The sequence below is a fragment of the Sitodiplosis mosellana genome, unplaced genomic scaffold (genome assembly GCF_009176505.1).
Source record: "Sitodiplosis mosellana isolate CC-2019 unplaced genomic scaffold, AAFC_SMos_1.0 Smas_scaffold_30, whole genome shotgun sequence".
Taxonomy (NCBI): Eukaryota; Metazoa; Arthropoda; class Insecta; order Diptera; family Cecidomyiidae; genus Sitodiplosis; species Sitodiplosis mosellana.
In genome coordinates, this window is record NW_022595272.1 from 1,115,734 (window position 1) to 1,138,358 (window position 22,625).

At 35.9% G+C, this 22,625-nt stretch overlaps 5 protein-coding genes across 10 annotated transcripts; 2 read left to right on the plus strand and 3 right to left on the minus strand.

The window, feature by feature from the left end:
- The first annotated feature begins 1 nt into the window (after window position 1).
- LOC129569217 (translation initiation factor eIF-2B subunit epsilon) lies at window positions 2-3,377 on the plus strand. Of its 2 annotated transcripts, XM_055447866.1 has the most exons (8): window positions 2-450; window positions 544-668; window positions 875-1,066; window positions 1,165-1,587; window positions 1,684-2,129; window positions 2,271-2,495; window positions 2,582-2,865; window positions 2,983-3,377. In XM_055447866.1, exons 1-8 carry the CDS (start codon window positions 355-357, stop codon window positions 3,202-3,204), a joined length of 2,013 nt encoding a protein of 670 aa, XP_055303841.1. In that variant the 5' UTR covers window positions 2-354; the 3' UTR covers window positions 3,205-3,377. The 2 variants fall into 2 exon arrangements, with proteins under 2 accessions (XP_055303841.1, XP_055303842.1); XM_055447867.1 differs by lacking the exon at window positions 2-450 and having other exon boundaries at window positions 559-680.
- Window positions 3,367-7,650, minus strand: LOC129569221 (carbohydrate sulfotransferase 4-like). Its single transcript, XM_055447872.1, has 2 exons — window positions 5,725-7,650; window positions 3,367-5,235 (listed from the first exon to the last, which is right to left on the minus strand). Exons 1-2 carry the CDS (start codon window positions 6,326-6,328, stop codon window positions 4,274-4,276), a joined length of 1,566 nt encoding a protein of 521 aa, XP_055303847.1. The 5' UTR covers window positions 6,329-7,650; the 3' UTR covers window positions 3,367-4,273.
- Window positions 7,651-7,809: 159 nt separating this feature from the next.
- On the minus strand, window positions 7,810-9,299 carry LOC129569225 (mediator of RNA polymerase II transcription subunit 27). Its single transcript, XM_055447879.1, has 6 exons — window positions 9,033-9,299; window positions 8,818-8,962; window positions 8,609-8,730; window positions 8,443-8,530; window positions 8,150-8,362; window positions 7,810-8,083 (listed from the first exon to the last, which is right to left on the minus strand). Exons 1-6 carry the CDS (start codon window positions 9,203-9,205, stop codon window positions 7,949-7,951), a joined length of 876 nt encoding a protein of 291 aa, XP_055303854.1. The 5' UTR covers window positions 9,206-9,299; the 3' UTR covers window positions 7,810-7,948.
- An 83-nt stretch (window positions 9,300-9,382) lies between these two features.
- LOC129569219 (WW domain-binding protein 11) lies at window positions 9,383-11,776 on the plus strand. The gene is made up of 6 exons (XM_055447870.1): window positions 9,383-9,683; window positions 9,755-9,852; window positions 9,916-10,861; window positions 10,978-11,052; window positions 11,132-11,256; window positions 11,403-11,776. The coding sequence occupies exons 1-6, from the start codon at window positions 9,494-9,496 to the stop codon at window positions 11,664-11,666; spliced, it is 1,698 nt and encodes a 565-aa protein (XP_055303845.1). The 5' UTR covers window positions 9,383-9,493; the 3' UTR covers window positions 11,667-11,776.
- A 6,867-nt stretch (window positions 11,777-18,643) lies between these two features.
- On the minus strand, window positions 18,644-22,568 carry LOC129569223 (sideroflexin-1-3). 5 transcript variants are annotated; one of them, XM_055447874.1, is made up of 8 exons: window positions 22,441-22,568; window positions 20,003-20,374; window positions 19,779-19,896; window positions 19,640-19,715; window positions 19,486-19,571; window positions 19,231-19,361; window positions 18,996-19,153; window positions 18,644-18,905 (listed from the first exon to the last, which is right to left on the minus strand). In XM_055447874.1, the coding sequence occupies exons 2-8, from the start codon at window positions 20,316-20,318 to the stop codon at window positions 18,819-18,821; spliced, it is 972 nt and encodes a 323-aa protein (XP_055303849.1). In that variant the 5' UTR covers window positions 20,319-20,374; window positions 22,441-22,568; the 3' UTR covers window positions 18,644-18,818. The 5 variants fall into 5 exon arrangements, with proteins under 5 accessions (XP_055303849.1, XP_055303851.1, XP_055303850.1 ...); XM_055447876.1 differs by having other exon boundaries at window positions 22,189-22,564; XM_055447875.1 differs by having other exon boundaries at window positions 22,197-22,563.
- Window positions 22,569-22,625: the final 57 nt, after the last annotated feature.

The following is a 22,625-nucleotide window of genomic DNA, read 5'->3' on the forward strand; positions in this document are numbered from 1 at the left end:
AACATTCGTTCACAGTTGTACCACCAGCATAAGAAAATCAAAACATTATTTTACTATACGAAAACAATGTTTTCAATATCAAGTATTAACAAAGAAAATTATCGAAATCGTTTACATGCACATTTTTATGTTTTGAATTTAGTTTATTTTACGAAAGGAAAATTATTTTTGGTCCACGAGTGAAATCTTAAATCTACCGGCGAAGCATTTGACACTTGAAATGTGAACCAGTCATTTTGACACATCGCAACTTGAGTTGCTTTCAATTGACATTTCCCAATCAACCAAATGTGCATATAAGTGAGCTGTGTCTTGTTCAGCAGAAAGGAAATATTGACAACACATAATAAAATTATGAACACGATGCAAAAAGAGGAAACCATTCAGGCTGTCCTGATTGCGGATGCCTACGACAAAACCCTTCAACCCTTCGTCAACGAAGGAAGTATCGTAAGTTGATTTGTTATGAAAATTTACTGTAGATGACCAAACGACTGATGATGCAAACGTAGTCAATTCTAATGCAATAATCTCTTTTCATAGGGACTTTTACCGCTAGTTAACACGCCGATGATCGATTATGCCCTGGAAGCACTGAACCGTTCAAAAGTTGAGGAAGTTTTTCTATTCGCAACCAATTTCGTAGATGAAATCAAAGCCCATATCAAGTGAGTGTTGATGTAATTTTTTTTCTCCAATATCATGTGGCCAGAGGTTGATAATTTCAAAGAATATTTCCAACAGTTCACTGAATGGATCTCTTTTTTCCATTATATTTGTAAATGTGACGAAATTCGAGCTATACCTCAAAATAATAGCAAGATGATCGCTTGAAAATCTTAACTTAACCTTTACCTTCTTCATTTTTCTTTAGGAAACGACTCGATGAAAGATGTACTTGGTCAATTCAAATGACAGTGCAGGTCGTCGGATCGGATGGATGTCATAGTTTGGGTGATGCCTTGCGTGATTTGTACGCAAAGCGGCTGCTTCGCAAGCACTTTATTCTCTTGAATGCTGATACAGTTACCAATGCCAATCTGTTTAGCATTCTTCAAACGCATATGTAAGCTAAATGCCAGCTGCTTCAATTTAGAATCATTTAAATAATGTCAAAATTTTGTTTCCAAAAATTTAAATTCCAAAATCAATTTTTTTTTACAGTAAAAGATGTGCCTTTGACGAGGGCACCGCAATGACAGTTGTCTTCAAAAAGTGTGTCCCTGGCATTTCCACCGGACAAGAGGTAATCATTGCGAATGATGCTCGAACAAAGCGACTGTTGTTCCATCAGCGTGTCAGATCAAATAAAAAAGCATCTCGAAATTGCATTCTTCCATTGGAAATTTTCACCGAAAACTCCGATGTTGAACTTCGGCATGATCTGAGCGATCCAGATATTGCCATCTGCGCTCCATCGGTGCTATCATTGTTTGCGGATAACTTTGATTTTGAAACACGAGATGATTTCATCCGAGGACTTTTAATCAATGAAGAGATTTTGGCCAGCACAATTTATGTGTCCGAATTGCCGAGTGAACAATATGCGGCAAAAGTGAAGGATTGGCAAATGTACCGAATTGTAAGGTGAGTTTTCTTATTCAAAATGTTTATAGTTTCTTCCGAAAATTCGTCACACATGTATCACACACGTTTACCTTAATTTCTTTTTATTCGCTCTAGTCACGATATTATCAACCGATGGGCATATCCACTCGTGCCTGACATGGGTATTTGTAGTTTACATCAAAACTACATGTTCTTGCGAAACAATGTTTACCGAAGTAAAACAGTGCAGCTAGCCAATAGTGCTATAGCGCGTGAAAATGTCGTCATCAATGACCACTGTGCAGTCAAAGAAGGCACCGAACTCATTAACGCGGTTTTCGGAAAAAATTGTAAAATCGGACGGAATTGTGTATTGGAAAATGCATTTGTTTTCGATAATGTTGAAATTGGAGACAAATGCGTACTCAAAAATTGCGTAGTTGGCAAGAATACGAAAATCCAAGACAAATCAGCCATCTCGAATGGAACTGTCATTGGACATGGATGCGTTATTCCACCAGAAAGTATAATCGCCAAAGAATTTATTGTTGCAAAATCGGGCACCGACGAGTATGATGAGGGTAATTTGTCAAACAAACTTACTTTGTTATTCCGTTCTTATTTCGATCTGAAATTGAATTGTTGATACAATTATCGATTTTTCTGCTTATCTCCAATCATTTTCGTAGGACTAATCAAATTTCATGTCATTTCATTTCCAGCAACCTATAAAAAAATTAGTGAGCATGCTTACAGTATGCAGCTTAGCGAGAATATGAACGTAGCAAGGGGTGCTGATGTTGACTCGGACGATGAAAGTGTTTGTATTGAACAAAATAACCTACATATGACCGATATGACATACGAATACGAAAGTAGCATTTACAGTTCAAGTAGCGATGGATCGCAATCGAATCGACTCACTCCTGTACCTGACGATGCCAACAGTGAGTTCCACTTTATGTTTGAAATAAAAAAAATTCACACAGAATTGTGTCAATTGAATACTTACAAATATCTTTTTAATTGGCAGTTTTCCTAACGGAAGTAATCGATTCGCTGGAACGTGGTTACAAAGACAAAACCAAGCCAGACTATTTGATACTTGAGATCAATTCATCGCGTTACGCTTACAATATGTCATTATCTGAAGTAAATTTCTATGTAGTTAAAGCGTTACTCAACTTGTATCCAATTAAAGAAGCCAATGGCAATGTTTTGACAGCCTTCAATCAGATATTTGCGCAGCTACATGGTGTTCTCAAAAACTACATTCGTGGAAGTGATGCCATGATAGATTGTTTAAAAGCCATCGAGGTTTGTTTCTATTTGTTTTCTGTGCTTAGTTGCACACTTGTTCACACGTTATTATGTGTAGGGCAATGACTGTGATTTATCGTGTTTTCGTTTGTGTTTTTTTTTCTCTTTCTGCAGGAGAGTTGCCATCAAAATGAAACGTTAAAATCGAAAATCGCACAAATCATTCACTTCCTATACGACAAGGAGATTATAACGGAGGAAAGTATTTTGTCATGGCATAATGAGCTCGATGATGATAAAGAATGGATTCGAAACTCATTAATCAAACTCATTGAATGGCTGAATGCGTCAAGTGAAGAAGAAGAAGAAGAGGAATCTAGTAGCGACGAGAAATGAACAAGATTTAATGGTGTAGAACGGAAATTTGCGTGCATATCTATCGTTCAGGTCATGTGGATATGTCGGACTTCGTCTGTTTATAACAGCTTCTTACTTTTTACTGCTAAATTACTGAAACAAAGAGAAAAAACGATTCAGAAATAAAGAAAAAGAAATGAATTTAAAAATCAGTTAGCGTTGTGTGATTTTATTTTCAATGGTTTGTTTTGTTCTATTTTGCTTCTTTTTTTTTTATTCATATAAATAAATTATTTTCCATCGTTCATTTGGATGATTATAAAGCCTTGCACGGTACTTTTACTTTAATTATTAGGCACTATTCATAATAATGATCATTTTTTATGATAATCTACCAAATCTGTGTTACATTTCTATGCATTCTTCGTTCACCTACGATTTTTCACTTCAAAATCCGTTCGGTTCGTCGTTGATTCTTTTTTTAAATTACAGTCGTAATAAATAATCATTATAAAATGAAACAACAAAAAGAGGGGAAAGGGAGTCATTCATAGTAAAGTGGGATTCTAATGGGACGTAAAATTATACCTATATTTAAAATTGCGATGTCGTTTATCAAATTCGATTTTGTGGTAAGTGCAAGTGCATTCTAATAAATCTATCCTACATTGCCATTGTAATATCACTGGTCTGTGAGTGGTGTTTTAATCATATGCGGTGCAATATTTATTCCTCTGTCATGCTCTCATGCTCTCTCACACACATTCTTTTCTTTTCACACTGTTTACGCTTATATAGCGGAAATGATTTGAAATTTGGGCATTGGAATGGATCAAAATCTAAAAGAAGTAAAAAAAATGGTACCAATTTTTTTCGGAACTATAAAAGAAACCCATTTTTTGTTATTTGTGTGTATTATTTCAACAGTGGCTAGTTAATAAAATGCTTTGATTTGATTGGAAGCATGTTTCTGCATAAATAATAATATTTTTAATGTGTGCTTTTGTCCGTGTAAATTGCATGAGATTTTCCATTGACTGCGTTTGCATTTGTGCGCTTTTCTAGTATTGTTCGTCGGTTTTTCTTTATTCTTCTCTTTCTAGCCATTTCATTTACTGTTTCTATCACTTCGCTGCTCATTTCGCGTGGCGACTGCGGCGGCGGATTCAGCAACGGTGGCAGAGGAAAATGGGAATTTTAGTAAGGGATTGAAAATTGTGCCGGACAGCGAGTCTTCATCGTCGACTTTTTTATAGCCCCACAAAGACATTGCTTGGGTGCAATGCTTTTGAATTTGATCGATTTCATAGAAACTCAAATCGCGCATCCAATGAAATGGTGCGGTCCTCGAGTCTCGGAACGTTGAACTCACTCCGCCAATGTCCGTTCGAGTGTGTGAGTCCAAAAACTCTTCGATTTCCGCATCGAATGGCAGTCCATAAAAGGAGAGGATCTCCTTTGTCGCTTTGAATGGATCCAGAGACAGATCTTCATATCGTATTGCTTTAAATCGTAGCGGATATTTCTTTGTTAAGACTTCGGCCGCTTTGTAATCAGATACCATGTCATTGCATAATATTGCAGGATTATCACAGTCTGGTTGACCAGGGCACCAGTCGCGGTGCTTTCGCGATTGAATGGTACCGCGCGGATCACGTACCAATAACAGGACTCTCACATTTAATAACGGATCGATTAACAATGTTTCCGACAGTTCGGCACGAAGCCGAACCACTTTCATACTTTGAAATGGGAACAGTCGACAGAACGGATTTAGAAAATTCGGGTCAAAACAAAACTGCGGATAGAGGTGACAATTTTTCCACAGTCGTGTATTGTGCGTGAAGAGAAAATGATGCCCTTGCCCATATTCAAGGTAGTGTTCGAGACCGGTATAATTGCATTTAAGCAATTGACGGAGAGTGCTGAGTGCTTCGGTTGATTCAGGCGGGCCGCGTATCTGCACAATATCGTAGTACAATAACGGCTCATAATGGTAATAATTTCCAGGCATCGCGTTCATAATATCTCCCAAAAACGTCGAACCCGATCTCCATGTCGATAAAATTACTAAAATGGAAAAGAAATCGTTTTTTGTTTTAAATTTTTTACAATCAAATTCCAATGCAATTTCAATCAAAATAAAGAAAGTTTCCATTTAAAGAATGTGAATGAAAAATAAATTGCAGAAAATATTCACATCATTTTATTTTGATTAAAATGTTGCGAATGTTTTCAATCACGTAACAGTAACGTAGAAACGAAAAAATTTCTTCTTCCAAATTGCTCCACAGAATAGTTTGAAAATGAACAGAAATTAATTTACGCTAGTATTGGCGTGGCACACTTTTTCTCACCTACATTCATTCGAAATGGCACATCAAAAATGTTCGAAATGTTTTCAGTTTAAATCAATGTGATCTGATTATTTCGCAAAAATAATCGACATTTGTGAGTGTGAGAATGCCAGCGAATCAAGAGCAATTACCACATGTCAAACTAATAATAATAGACTGTTTATGGCAAAGGTCACAAATTTTATTAAAATCGATAGCTTACCACTTTGCAGCGGCTGTCCATTCGTTTCCGGGGTTAAGGCAGACAGCCCAATCATTTGTTCAGTATATTCAAAATCTTTCATTTTTGATGCGATTCTCTGGCGTTGTGCATCAATAATGTCTTCAATTCTCACCGTTGTATTGATAAATGTGGTTGTGGCAGCCGTTGCCGACTCAGATGTTTGGAAACCACCAATGTATTTACGCTGTGAACGTTGTTCGGTATTGTGCGGATGCATGATATGATTATATTTTGCACTATGCCGGTTAGCACTGTCGATTGCATTGTAATTACTATTATGATTATTGCTGTTTGCATAATTCTGTTGATGATACTGTCGATGGGAATTATGTAGTTTGATGGTGCGCATAAATTCGTCGGGTGGTGCCGATGAGAATGGAGACAACGAAATTCGGTTACTGGCATAGATTAATAGAATACATAAAACAACGATGACGCATAGCGCCACCGAATTGAGTCGACGTGCCATTCGAGCCGATGGGAACATTGATGTACTTAATAAATAATATTTTTTTTTTCTTTTATTTTCGTTTCTTTTTTCACAATTCATCCACTTTGCACGAAACCCGTAAACATTTCTCATAAATTATCCAAACAACTAACCGGATTCTACGACGACGATTCAAACATTGATTTTATTTGTATAGTAATTGTTTTCGTTATAGGTTTTTCAATGAGTATTCCTTTGCAATAATGTCGCACGCTTGCGTTCAATACCACGTAATCGATCAATGGTGGCACACAATTCCATCAAAATGTTTGTGATTCATTTAGTTTCTGACCACAGTGCCAAATCACATTCCAATGTAATTAATACACAATTGAATCCACAATAAGTCTCAATTTTTTCGGAAGTTTTTCTTCTTTTTCAACGGCTTGTTCTGTTTATTTTCATTCAAATTGTTATTTTGTTGTTGCCTAGTTTTAGGAGATGTTTTTTTCTTAATATTTTGCATCGAAATTGTAAAGTACACGACATTTGCAGTTGGAACTGGTAAAACTATTATTATTTATGTGAGGTCATCATGATTGATTCTATAGATCAAATCACACGCGAAATCCTCAAACAATTTGCACATTTCTCACAGTCAATATCCATTGCCTCAATGTACGAGAAATCACATCACACATTCACAACATGGCCCATGTTCGTCGATTTGTTTCCAATTCGGTGCTAATTCAATTTTACATTTCACGTCAACAACTTTATGCAAAACTATTTTGCTATCTTCCCACTGTCAAATAGTAATCAGCACATTTCACTTGCTGTTTGATTTTCCTTTTTGTCACCATCTTTAATGAATTCGATCTTAAAACAATCACTCTGTTTTGCCAGCACACACAAAATTATTTTTGCCGTCGTTCGTCTAATATTTCAGTAATTGATGCAGCAGTTTTGACATGATTTCTTTTACTCGTTTCTACATTCACCCAATTTTTTGATTCATATTTTATGTCACGAGATATTTGCAACATAGCACACATTCACAGTAGCTATTTTACGTGTTTGCAGTGAAATTCATTATTGTTCTTTTCAGCCTTTTCTCATCCGCAATAAAGTGTTTTTTTTTCTGTCTTTCTTCTTTTATTTCTACTCTTTTCTCGGATATCTCGCTGTAGAAAATAAATAGCGTCACGAACCGAATGAAAACATGTGAGCGAGCATTTGGTTTTATCGCATACACCGAAATAAAAAGAAACTTTCAATATGTTAGTTGCTAGTTTTTGTTATCCATTTCTTTCTCGTCTTTTAACATTCGAAAACTCGGCGTACGGATATGAGAATAGCGTGAATGAAAAAACCAAAATATCAAGAAAAAGCATTGCTTTGTGACTTTTATGAGTTTGCGATGCGCGCATTTCTACTATATGTGTGTATGCTCTGCACTGCATCAGTGTGTGTGTGTGTGTGTCGAAATGACAGGTACAGAGCATACGCTATCGCTGTTTGCGACAATGAGCATAACAGGGACAACTGTATGTACGCTGTTCTGTGCAGCTCTCTTTCTCTATAGACAATCCCTCATTCTAGCCAGATATTTATAGAAAAAAAAAACGTTGAACTTAATTGCAGTTTTTCTTTTGTTTCATTTATTTTGTTTCAAGAATATTTTTCTTTATTATGACCTCAATATTGTTCAAATATAAGTTTCATTAATATTTCAGGCTCCAGTTTTGTTGAATCGTTTTTTTTTTCATTGGATTATTTGCATTCTTCGTGAAATGCTGAATCCAATATGCGGAAATCGCGCCATGTCGGTGGATAAGAGTTGAGAAGATGTTTTCCACATTTTTTACATGGTTCGCTGAAGAGTTTGATGTAGCTATGTAACCAAGCCTAAAATTGAATAAAATTGGGATTAGTTTCGATTTTGGAAATGAATGGATATATATGTTGACGCACCATGAAGAATTTTACAGCCAAGTCGGGCAATGTTGGGCTGTAGAAGTGAAGCATTGCTGAATGTGTATGATCTTGCACTTTACGGAAGACTTGATGCCTTGATTCGGCCCATAAATCATCGTCAAATGTCTCATCGTACCCTTTGACCGTAACCCATTCGATCATGATTCCTTTGAAGATCAGAGCGGCTTTCAGCACACGACCCAATGTGATCTAAGTATAATGGTACAAAGTTTTGTAAATTCAAATGCGCAATTCATTTAATTGATTAATTGCAAAAAAAAAATTCTTACATAAACAATGGCATTCCTAGCATGAGGGCGAGTAATGTTAATGGTCATGTCACTCAAACAATTGCTGGTTAAAACATTTTCAAAATGTCTGAAAAAGTCAATAGCATTTTATTATCGCGCATTTCTCTGCGTATTTTGCAATTCAGATAAGATTGGATCTACTTACGTTGGAGGAATATTGTGACAGGAAACCAAAGGTCTTCTTCGTTTATTGGAGTTGTTGTTGAATGACCGCTTCAGCGAATTCGAATGCAACACTGTGCTAGCAATCGATCCATACTCATGTACCTATCAAACGGTGTTGATTCCGTATGAAACCATAAATCTCGCACCAACAAATAACCGTAACCGAATATTTAAAGCAAAGATTTTTACCTTGTCGATCCATTTGTAGCTATTGACCAGTTGTGAATAGAGTGCTTGCCGATCTTGTGATAATTCTTGCGTCAAAAATGAAGTGTTTCCGAGTGTAAGTGGCGCTGGAGGTGTGCTGAGACTGTTTATGGTCGATTCTAGATCCCTTTAAAATTGAAATTATAGATTAGAAAATGGAAAAATGCGAAAGAAAATGGTTTTACAAAGCAACCAACCTCAAATGTGTATTGGTCAGCGTAAGAAGTTCTTGTAGCTCGTGCAAGAATTTATTTTCACCATGTTCTTCTCCATGTTCGATACGAATTCCGCCACCAAGTGTTTCAAATATTTGACCAACGCTGGTTCGAAGTAATTTCAAAGAACCCAATGCTGTATGCAGTTGATCCATTATTTTCCAATTTCAAGAAAACTAATGTGTACACGAAAACAACTTTGTTGATACTCAATCCCGGCGTCGATATATACCGTGAAATGTCAATATTTGACACAATCAACAACAAAAGCAATCCCTATCGGAAGCCTCCATTGCAACGTATGAAATGTGACACTTTATGTATATCAAGCGAGTGACAGATACTAAACTAAGCTGTCTACATCAGAAACATTGCTTGTTTCTTTCTTTCTATCTAAAAATTCTAAATTTTAAAAGGGACAGTGATTTAAACGGAAATTCAATATGGGTCGCCGTTCAATAAATACCACTAAAAGTGGTAAATACATGAATCCAACGGATCAGGCTCGAAAAGAAGCCCGAAAAAAGGAATTGAAAAAGAATAAAAAGCAACGTCAAATGGTGAGAGCGGCTGTGCTGAAAGGAAAAGACCCGGCACAATTGATCGAAGAAATGGAGAAAATCGATGAAATGGGTTCGTACAATGCTCGCCGTCTTTTCATTTGTTTCATTCAAATAAAGTGTTTGCATTTGTTTAATTTACAGAATACAATGTATTACAACCATCACCATTGAACGAAAAGGTTCTGCGTGAAAAGCGAAAGAAATTGAAGGAAACGTTTGACCGTGTTATGCGATTATATGTAAGCGAATTATTGAGTTGTCTTGCTCTTTTCCGGAATTAATTTTTGAATAATTCTTTTAAGCACAATGATGATCCGGAGCTATGGGCCGAGTTAAAACGCAAAGAAGTGGAATATGAACGACGTCGTAACAAGCGTGTTCAGTACTTTGAGAGTGTACGAACTGCTCAAACCGTTCAAATCGAAGATATTCCATTGCCAGACATGAGCGAAAAACCACCAACAGCTCCAGTATCACAACCGCAACTTCAATTCGGATCTGTGCCTATGCCACCCAGTTTTCCTCCACAAATTCCAACCGGTGGCGTGCCGATTCCACCTAGTATACAGAATGCTATTGCTGCCCATCAAAAGGCAGTGGCTGAAGAGAAAACTGCTGCTAGCGAACCGAAACGAAAAGATCCTCCTGGTTGCCCACCAGGACCGCCGCCAGATTTGTTGTCAATGCGTGAATTAGATTCAGACTACGAGAGTGATGACAGTGATCGGGGACGAAAGTCACCGGTTTCCAAGCGATACAAGTCATCGTCTAGACGGTATTCGTTAGATCGAAGTTCGAATCAATCAAGTGACCAAAACAGTGACAGTGAAGACGAAGTCGATGTTCCGAAACCGACGTCAGTGCAGCAACGAATGCTAGCGATAGCTGGCCAGAAGTATGATGATTTCATGAAGGAATTGGAAAACGTGCACAGTCAATCAGATGATCGACAATCATCGAGACAAAGTGACAGACACCGTAGCGATGGCGATAGCAGAAGTGATGACGATTTGAGAGACAGGCGCAGAGACAGAGAAAGATTGAGAGATAACGATGAAGCAAAACAGGGTGCGACCGAAACAAATGTCAGTGCACAAGAGAGAAAACAAGACAATGAACATAGTGCCGGGCATGCATTGCGAAAAGAAAATCCCGCTGCTATTCCTAATATTTCCGCGGTACCAGCGCCACCAATGCCACCGCCAATGATGCACAACAAAATGCCAAGACCACCACCACCACCAATGGGTATGGATTCTGTTTCTTTTTAGTTTAATTTTCATTTTCTGTTAAGCAAAATAAGTTTATCCAAAATCAACAGCACAAAATCTAAAATAAATAAATAATCGATTTTCTTTTGAAAGGTATGCCACAAATGATGTTCCGACCGCCTCCCATGCGACCTGGTTTACAAGCACTTGGAATGCGTATGCCACCTGGTGAGATATTGATTAGCTTCTTGCTTCGTTTATCGCATCACTTGAATTGCACATAATGAATGAATGTTTGCCTTTTCAGCTGGTCCAAATATGATGCCTCGCTTCCGTATGCCACCTGGTCCACCACCTGGTGCACCTCCAAACCGACTAATGCATCCACATCATAACAAATTTGGTCCACAGCATCCACCACAACAACAACAAGTATGTTTTCTGTTGTCATGACTATTCAATACAAGAAAAAAAAAAACACCTCTGAGTACCCATGCATCCACTCCCACATCATTTCTATTTAATCATTATTCCCTGTTTTAATCAAATTTTTCGTATTTTCATTCATCTCAATATAGAATATGATGCAACAGCCGCCAAAAGATACAAAGGGAATGACAACAATCACAGCTAAGCCGCAAATTCGTAATCTAAGCGCTGACGTGACACGGTTCGTGCCATCTGCATTACGAGTGAAACGCGAGGATAAAAAGGTTCAGAAACCAAAGTCATTCATCAATGAATACAGTCGACAACAGCAAAGTGAAAGCACGGCAAATAAGGGAACAACCAAGGACGATGCCTACATGCAATTCATGCGTGAAATGCAAGGTCTTTTGTAAACGTCTCAATCAGTTAGTTTTTAACGAGATAGAAAAGAAATTGACTCATTACAACTTATACGGAAAATGTAAACGAGAGTTTAAAGAGAAATAAACGATTTTAATAACAATTGCTGATTCTCTTCATTTGCTACGTCACCAGAAAATGTTAAAACCGAATTCAACTTGAGATGTAATCGATTTATTCAAAAAAAAATGTATCGACAGATCTAGAGAAACTGTGTATACGATCTACATACATATATGTACATTTTGAAATATATCAGGAGTCAAACATACTACTAGAAGTAAAACACCAAGAGTTTTGTTGATAAGCCTAAACTCAAACACTAAATGATTTTATTGAGCAAAGTTCTAACTATTCATAGTAATACAAAACTCATTTTTAGCTAAAATAAGAAATTTTGCATTAAATCATAAACTCATAATAATCGAATAAAGAAATAGATAATTTTTAAAATGAAAAAAAAAGAACTAAAGTTCTATCCATTGCTAATACATACAAAATACTCTTACGAACTACATAATATGCATTAATTTTCGTCGCCGGCTACCAGTTGGTCCATCGATCCAGGGTATTTATCTTGTATCCAATCAAAATAGCGTTCTATGATTGTGTACACTGCATAATTCTTATCCCTATAACTCAAAATTCCTACCCCATTTACAGTATGATAAAGCGGACTTCCTGGAAGAAAAATTTAAAAGTTTGAAAAATATGTGTATAGTATATTACAGCTTGATTAGCTTCACTTACCGGAGTCTCCACGCGTTGTTCGGATTTTTTCGGTTTCAAGTATATTGCAAAAAGTGTTGATTTTGACTTGGCATCTTCTTGATATAAATCTTTCTGTTGGGACTGCCATCATATAAAGATAAAACGATCTGGTAGGAGAGAAATCGCCGCTCTGAATCCCAATTGTGAATCCAGTACCAGGGAGTTCACGATAATAGTGGCCCAATTTTAATGGTTGGAGGGACACAGTGGTAGGGAGGTTTATAAGGCAAATATCGTGTATTTTTTCTTTTGTGCGGAAACCTTCATGGCATATCAAATTTTCAGTCTTTATTGTGCTATGAATCATATCCTTAAAATATATTTTCGCTGTTTGCATTTCGCTGAAACAATGTGCAGACGAAAGTATCTGCAGTGAAAATTATTTTCATTATTTTTAGAGAAAGATAAAAAAAATTTGAAAAAAATCAATTAAAAATGCACAATATAATAAAAATTTATACATACATGTGTGTGAGAAATCATAAAACCTGAACAGAGAAGTTCCGAGATCAGACCGGTTTTCACCTTAATTCGAACGTAGTATTGATGATGATTCGCATCTAATGTCTCAGGTACCGGACCACTTAGGATTTTTAGGCCTAACACCGGTTCCTAAGGGAAAAAAATTAAAATTGTTACATTAGGAAATTGCAACAATACCGCTGTACACCACTCAATACACCCCTTTTGCATTTTTATTATGTTTTGTGTGTCTGAAATCTTCCATTTGCATTGAACGCAAATTACTTTCTTTCTTCTACTACTCATAAATCCATTTATATCGCATCGAAAATCTCTGAGCTCATTTGATGAAACGAATCATTGCAGTTACATTGAAAGCGCAATAAATGGATTTAGAATCGTTGACAAGGTCAATGTAAGTGTTGTTATGAAACACAATACAAAGCTTGCGATTAGCACGGGACACACACACACATACAAATCGAAATGCTTAGGATTTTATTAGCAACCAAATTGTAAACATTTTGTCTCTCTTAATTAGGTTGAAGCATCAAATTGTACGGAATGTAAACAAAATTGGATAACATGAAACGGCTTTTTTCATTACTCTTTTTAGAATCGGCCATTAAATGTTGAAGATGAAACAGAAGATTCATTCATCAAATTTGCATTTGCATATTCGGCTGTTTCAATTGAGACGATCCAAGGCTACAGTAAATGTAAATAGTTGAACTTACCTCGTTTGGCTTTGACTCATCTAGCTCACTAGTATCCTCGTTCGACGGTTTATCCGTTACAGGATCAGGTCGAATGGTTCCGTCTATTATCGTGTTTAGTTTTAGAAAAGTCGTATATGGATTATTTCATTTTTAATCAATGTTTCTGCACGCTTAAATCAAAACATTTAATGGTTTAGGCCATTATTTTGGACTAAAACACATACCTTCCGACATGATTTCGGTTGTTTTCGTCGTTGTTGAAATGCATATTCCAAAACATAAAAATAGAACAGCTATTTTCATTTTTAACACAAATCAAAACAAAACTGAAACACTGTAAAAAAAAAAAATCGCAACTGGTCACAGCTAAAGCTAATAATATTAATAATATTGATCAATCAGACACAAAATTTGATTAAAAAAAAAACCAGCAACTGAAAGAACTAAATGTTGTAGCACTTGACATCTGAACACAAAAATCAAACGACAACCGAACAACAACAAATATACGTATTTCAGTCGGTGCGCGTCTCCGGAGAAGAGACACACTTCACATTTCTCATTCCACGTAAATTCGCTGTACTTTTTGTTATTGTTATTAGCTCGGTCACGTTTCCATTTAAATATGCATTGTTTTGGTGCGTTCTTTCTTTCTTAACGCGAAAAACCGCGAAATTTGGTGTACAGTCGTGGTTTACCTTGTTTTTCGCGGAACTGATAAGAGATAACGATCTAGCGTCTTTAGCAAATTTATAGTACTTGAGGTCCTCCACAACTTCGCTCAAGATAGTTATCAGTTATCTCTTATCAGTTTCGCGGAAAACGCAAAAAATGATAAGCAAAAAAACCTTGCTATATGCGCGTGTTTTTGATTTGCGCCTAACTGATAAGAGATAAGGCATAGCAGTCTTGAGCAAAATTATAGAAGACTTTGAGTATTACAACTTTGCCAAAGACACCAAACCTCTATCTCTTATCAGCTTCGCGAAAATCGCGACCGACCGCGGACCATTACACATTTTCAGTAGATTCGTCCATTTTCGAAGCTATTCAAAAGCATTCAGAAGTGCTCCGACAGATTCAGAAGATTTTCAGATTCATTAATGGTTTCTGGTGGCAATTCAGTATCGTTGCAGAGATTGCATATTTGCTGCTGAGTAGGTCTGAGCTGAGGCGCCTGAAACGGTATTCTAGCGCACTTACGGTGCAAAATTGTTGTGGATCGCTGGCATCCACCCAAATATAATTGATAAACAGCGTGGATTCCAGCGATTCACAACAATTTTGCACCGTAAGTGCGCTAAAATACCGCTTCAGACGCCTCAGCTCAGGCCTACTCAGCAGCAAATATGCAATCTCTGGTTCGTTGACATTTTTCTGATACATTCATTTTATTTAGTTTAAAGCCAAATCTTTGTAATTACATCATGCCTGGTGGAAGTTTCAATGCTTTGAATGAACTTGCCCGACAGCAGGCGGATCTATTCCATTCATACGAGTCGGTTCGTTTCATTTCAATCAAGCCAAAATTTGTGGTTCCATTTTTGGTGGCCCATTTCGTTGCCAAGTAGACTGCGTCTGGAACATAGATCGTAACTTTTCGTGCTCCGGCCAATCTTTCTCGTTCTCTATTTAACATATCCAGTTGAAGTATCTCTGCCGATTTAAACTTGAATAGCTTGATTTTTTTCAAATTTCTTAATTTTTCAATGAACAGCAGAATATCAAGCGTTTCTCTGAACAAGTGAAGACGTTCCACATTCATGAGATTTTCTACAAAGATTTCATTTTTGGATTTATCAGAAATCATTGTTTCATTCCAAAAAAATGGCATAAGAATTTCCGCCGTTTCATTATATTCGATTAAATGAGTCGAAAGCGGTTCAAGGCTAGTAGCTGTTTGTTCAAAGGAAAGTGTTTCCAAAAACGGTATTGGAGGCAGTCGATCACGCGGCAAATCATAATCTGACCATGCAATTATATGCAAACGATTATAGACGCCATGAGTGTGAAGTTGATATAACAAATCCCATAGCTGTTTTTGCTCATCATCACAATCGGTTATCCATTCGAATATGTCGAGTTTCACTTTGAAATTAAGTAATGTATCTTTGTTGAACAATAATGTATATGAATCGCATGAAAAACTGCGTATATTGGGATTACGTTCGAAAAACGTACAAAGTTCATCTATTCTATGTGGATACCTCGAACGCACGCGCAATTTCAAATGCTCAAGCTTTTCATATTGTTGCTGTAACCATTTATATTTATTTTTGATAGTTACTTCCATTAACTGAATACGACGCACATTTTTACAATATTTTAGGAGAACATCGTAGAGATCTTGAGTGACTGTACCACCTATTAGTTCCAACACTTCGATATTTGGCAAAATTTTCAAAATATAACCGACTATTTGCTTATTAAGGCGCACATTTGTGAGAGAAATTTTTTTGACCGATTTAAATTCGTCGGAATGCAATTTAAAGTACTTAAATTTGCTCAGATTACAGTGGAAGAAGGTATCAATAGTAAATTTTTTCGTATTAAATCTATGTCCAGCAATTATATTATTTTCTATGGCAATCCAAGTGATAAATTGAATAAAACCTGGTATTGGAACACACTTATCAATGCTAACTACAGTGCTGGCATCAGTGTCTATCATATAAATACCATCACTTAAACAGTTAAATTTAGCGACTGAATAATTACGTGTGAAAAATTGGCCCGTCATTTGTTGCATCGATTTACAGGTTTGGCCCAATGAATGCAAATCCTTCAACGAGAGATAATCGAATAGTTCGTCGAAACAATGGCCATTCAACTTGAAAATTGAAGATGACAATAAATGTTGGTCTTCATTCGATGGGCCCGCAACTGATATTCCATTTGAACTTTCACCATTCCTTTGCAGCCACTTTCTTCGATTTTTATTTGCACCACTCTCGTCGCTCCTTCTTCTTTGTGGCAATTTGATTAGATTGTTCCCCATCAGTGCATTGGTTATTTGCTTCGAATTTGTTTTATTTATTTTATGAACACTGTGAAATAATTAACAAAATAAAATGAACACATTAGGATTTCAAGGGATAATACAGATGATAGAAATTAGCGTTAACCGAGAATGCGTATACGGTTTTGAAAAAAAAAAAACACTTTTTTCGTTCTAAGTGAATTACAGTAAACGGGAACACTCTCTTTCTCTTCATCACTCACATTATTTCAATTTCGATATTTTTCAAGATATTTTTCTTCACTAAGCGGAATGATTGAAAAACATTTTGAGCTGCATATTTCAATTACTTACCTTTACAATGTTAATTGTGTTTTGTGGATATACCTGGATATGTAGATTTCTTCAATTCTTAATCAAATCTATATTAGTTTAAAGAAGCCACGTGTTTATTTATATTTAAACACATATCTTGACCAAATGTTATAGTTCTTTCTTTTCCGAAGAAATAATTTTCAAGTGTTGGGAATAATATTTCTCACAAATTTTATACCAATATCCGTTCTCAACCAACTTTCAAACACAACTGAATTTTTTAAACACAATTTGGATGCATTTCTGATTGTATGCATCAGTTAGGATAGTTTAAAAAGGACGCAGACTTCTTTCATTGTGACCAAATCCACATTTTCGTTTCAATGTACTTTGGACACAATAGAAAAAAAAACATTTTAAAAAAATGCGATGAAGAGCAGGCAAAATTGTACGTTTCGTTTATTAGCAGAGGTATACAAAATAAATGTGTTCTTTCATGAGTGTCTAACGATGCTCCAATTTCTGTATTCATATTTTCTTTCATGAGATATTTGTAACATAGAACACACTCAAATAGTAGCCATTTTACGTGTTCGAAGTGAAATTCTTTATTGTTCTTTTCAACTTTTGGATGAGAATCCGCTTAAAGTGTTATTTCCCTTTTTTTGTCTTTCTTCTTTTATTTCTACTCTTTACTCGGGTAACTCGATGCAAATCCACATTTTCGTTTCAATGTACTTTGGACCATTGGGAAAAAGAACATTGAAGAGCAGGCAAAATTGTACGTATGGTCGAAAATTCATTAGCAGAGGTATACAAAATAAATTTGTACTTTTATGAGTGTCTCACCAGTGCGACATTTTTTGCATATTTTAATATTGAATGTCATCGAAAAGTCAGTTTACACTGCCTCCTGGCGAGTGGAACGTGTATGCCTATACATTCAATAAACTGCTTCCCCTCTACATTTTCCCCTACCATTTTTTCAATAAACAAACTATATGAAAGTTGTATGGACTCGCTAGGTGCCGCCACAAGTACTACTTTTTTTAATCATTGTCTCACTGGTCTCACGACTCTCCAATTTTCCGATTCCTATATTATGTCATGGGATATTTGCAACATAGAACATATCCGAATAGTAGCTATTTTATACGTGTTCGCAGTGAAATTCTTTATTGTTCTTTTCAGCCTTTTCTCATCTGCTTAAAGTGTTATTTCTCTTTTTTCTTTCTTCCTTCTTTTATTTCTACTCTTTTCTCGGGTAGCTCGATGTAGAAAGCAAATAAAGGAAAGACCAAGGACAATGCCTACATGCAATTCATGTGTGAAATGCAAAGTCTTTTGTAAACGTCTCAATCAGTTAGTTTTTCATTCTGCTTCGCTACCACGAATAGACTCATTACAATTTATATGTAACATTTAGGCGAGACAGCAAAGTGCGCTGTAAATGGAAAATATTCAGCAATGAATGCTCTAACGGCATCTATACAATATAATTAGGAAGTGTAAGTAGATAAGCTTTCGTCATAAGTTTTACCCAAATGATGTAAATGGCATTTGTCAGAAATGACATTTTAAACGTCATTCATAATTCAAGTCAGTGATCTTTCAATTACCATTGCGCTTCACTGTGTTGAGGCGAGAAAAAAAAAAGAAAATATGAACAATTTTAATAACAAGACACATTTGCCGGTTCTCTTTATTTGCTACGTTACATGAAAATGATAAAACTGAATTCAACTTTAGATATAATCCATTTATTCACAATATTTTTTATCAACAGATCTGCAATAAACTATTATTGGCATACTAAGTATAGCTTTTTTTGTAGAGAGTGATTTGGGGTTTATTCTGGCATTCATTGTACACAGTTTTTTTGTTTTGAGCGAATTCGTGATTTGATATTTTAAAACACTTTATAAGCCTTTGTTGTACCATGCCAGTTCGAGGTTTGGTCTTTGCTTTTTAACAACTGTCTTCACTTCTGGTTCTAGCTCATCGACCTTGAAGAGAACAAAAAATCCGATATGAATACTCTTTCCAGTACATGAATGAAGTTCTTTCTTGATTAGTTAGATGTAAATTAATTTTACCTTGATGCTTGCCATTTGGCTGAAGAATGCGCATCCCAATGGTGTGGCAAAGATCAAAATGAAACCAACTAGACCCGTCTGAATTGGAGCATTTGCCCATGGATACCGTTTGAACACACCTTTATTTGCTAGCGCCTGCACAACGACTGGTGTTATAACTATCAACGATACAAACTGCACAGTTAACGTTTGTGCTTTATTATATAAAATGTCTTCAAGTGTTAAAAGTACGAACCCATGCCAGGCATCGCCATTGCGATACGACTCGCAATTACAGCGCTAATCCCTTGATAAGCAGCCTTCTTTGATTCAACGTCCAAACTGTTGTACTGATCATCAACCAAGGAGATTCCATTTTTCAACTCTCTGTAAAATATTCCGTTCGTTAGATTCATACCGATGGATTAAATCTTTTAGGCAACTAGGTGCAGAATTCTCTATTGGATTTTTCTATTATGCCTTAAAATGGCATAAAACCAAAAAATCTTACTGAATTCTCATCATTGGAATGTTAATACAGTTAGCAGCTGCAACAGCAACAACTGGAACCAGTCGTCCAATTAATGGGTTCATTTTCTGTTCATTGTTGAAAGAAAAAAAACCATCAAAAATTGTTCCATTGTGATCTCTTATTGGTGTTATACCTTTGTAAGTCGATTTAATCCTAAGGCTGTAGTCAAAGCACCTCCCGTAGCACATACGTATGATGTCAACAGTTGACTGTTCAAAGGGAAAACTTTTGGATTTATTCAAAATCAATAATTCAAGCGAGTTTCCACTTACTTTGTGTCAATGGGTGATGCTCCTGAACGATTTGTGTAATTCACTAGCGCGTTAAATGACTGATTGACCCATTGCCAAAACACGACAGCTGGTGTTGTCTTGTAGAATGTAAGCATTGCTGAAATAAATTAGCACATTTTCGAACAAAAAACGAATTCAAATTAAAGAAAAAAATTTCAATCAAAACTAATGCAGAAAAAATATGCAGACGAAAGTGTACTCACATCCAGTGATTAAGGTGTTCATTGGCACTTGAGCTGACATTCGGCCGAAAATAATCATCTTTTCACCGGTATCGGGATGAAAGGCGGAATCGTACAAATACTTTGCACGCCATAGATCTTCAACGGTTTTGCATCCATCAATCTCTGTTTTGCCCGCTTTGTACTCCGAAATGATACGCTTTGCATCGTCCAAGTCTGAGTCACTGGCCAATAAATTCAGTGGATTGGTCAAAAGGAAAAAATGCTTTGCACGATTTATGTATGTGCTTTGATCGTATTTTGGTTTTGTCAAATCAACTCCGCTCGGTAAGCTCATGATTGCTTAAATTAGTTTTGGTCTGCTTTTTACTTAATCGTATTGGATTTTATGACCTAAAAAGTAAAACAATAAAAGGCTCAAGTTTATTGTTACCGTATACACAATAGTAATGCATTTAAAGTTCTTGATTTACACAAATTTATATGCAAAATAGCCTACAGTGTAAAGCAAACAGTTATTCCATTGAATAAAATCATTTATATACCATTCATTCACTGAACTGTTTATATTCCACTGCGAATACAAATCTGATTTGGTTTATCCGAATAAAATAAACTTTATCGCAACGAATTTCCTATTTTTCCAAATTCCTTCAATTTTTTGTCGTTTTTTTGTTTGTTTTATTCTTCAATCTAAGTCATAAACCAATTTAAACCGATGTGATAACAAATGAAATCCGAACCCCCCGTAATATATAACTCCAACCGATTAGCCGGACTTGAGTATGTAAATCAATGTTATTATCAGTTCAACGGCAACCTTTATTTATTTATCAGTTTATGGTTTGAATGTCGTTCGCTCGAACTTTATCACCGTAGAAAATATGACATGTGCTACAAGGCATCTTCAAAATTGCTATCAACGATGGCTTCGATTTCGAACAGCCAACGTAGACACATTTCCGCTTCGAGTTTAGCTCATAAATAAAAATGGAATTAAACAATAAATTAATCAGAAACGTGGTAAATAGAATGAAAAGCTAATTCGCTACTTATACCCCATGTGCCAGACAGTTGCTGAGTGATTGAAATTTTAAACTCTTCGCTTTGTACAAATAATGAAATGTGACAAGTAATGAATACGTATTTCATCTTGACAGCGATAAGCAACCCAGATGAATGTTGTCTAACATCACTATGTTTTCGAATTTGAAATTTAAACCGCTTAGCCATTGAATAATTCAGTCAATTCGATTAAATTCGCATTGTACATTCAAAACATTGATCAAATTATGCTGTGTCGTCGCATATTTTTCGAATCAAGAATATACTTTCGCATATTTGAAGGCGAATCTCTTTATGACACGTAGTTGCTATTAGCTCGATGTTGCGTCTACCGTTCAGCGAATTAATTAATTTAACAAATCCGGATTATATGTGTGCTGCAGATATGAACACATTCATTTTTACACAGATCAACGAAGTGATAGGCGTTAGATGTCGTCACAAGAATTGACTGACAACGAGTGAACTCGTTGTTTATATTGTTCTTTTCAAATATTGCGTACAAGAGGAGATATTTTTCTTTGAATCTCATTGAAAATCTCGTAATACGCAATTCCTTTCAACTGTGAAAATATTTTTTTTGAAATGATCACTTCAATATTTATGTGTGTTGACGTTCAACAGTTCTAAAACAATATGGTCTATTTTTAAATAAATTTTTTTCGTTGTTGTTGTTACTTCAGTCTAGCGATACCGAATTGGCCGTGCAAACAGAATATAAATTCGTTGTTAAAACGTTCTTGATTTGAAATAACAGCGCGGTAATCAATTAATTACATTGGAGAAATGCTGCATTGCTGCTGGAAGTTCTGTGTATGTTTGGAGTAGCGAAAACACCTGTTTTTGGCACATATAAAACGTGGGTATCCGTAGTGTCTGCGCATGACCAAATAAAAAGGAAGAGCTCTATATGTTGACTCTTTGCCACTTTTTTTTTCATATGATTCGCTCTATCCATCATCCTCTCGTTTTCTTCTCTCGCACACATTTGTAACCATTTTCACTTTCAATTGTTCTTGCACGTTTATGTGTCATCATTCTCTTTTTTCTTTCCTTCCTTTTCTAAACCTTGATTCAAATGACTTTTTTTTGTCTTCTTTTCTGTTTGATAGCGAAAAAAGCGACTATTATCAGTTGCGTACATTCTTACCCTGAATGAGTTTGTCCTATATTTTATATGCAAAAAATATAGGAAAATTCCTGGCAGTAATATGGTTTGTGATTTTGTTTTGTGTTGAAAAAAATATGATTCCTTGATCCGTAAATCCAAATGCGAAACACACTTTAGTGGACGTAACAATTTTTTAGCATAACTTGCTCTCTCTCTCTCTCTTCACTTCTATTTAGATGTTGTTATCACAATATATTAATTTATTTGAATCGAAATCACTTACAAACGATTTATTCTAAATAGATGTGTGTGTGTGTGCGATTTGCCCGAGCCGTAACAAGCAAATGATATTCGTTGCTCTCTGTCGCGTGTGCCTTACCGAACTGCTCGTGTCGTATTCATACTGGAAAGAAAGCAAACGTACTTTTGACGCTCTTCTTTGCTTTGCTCATTCTCACACGTTTCAAA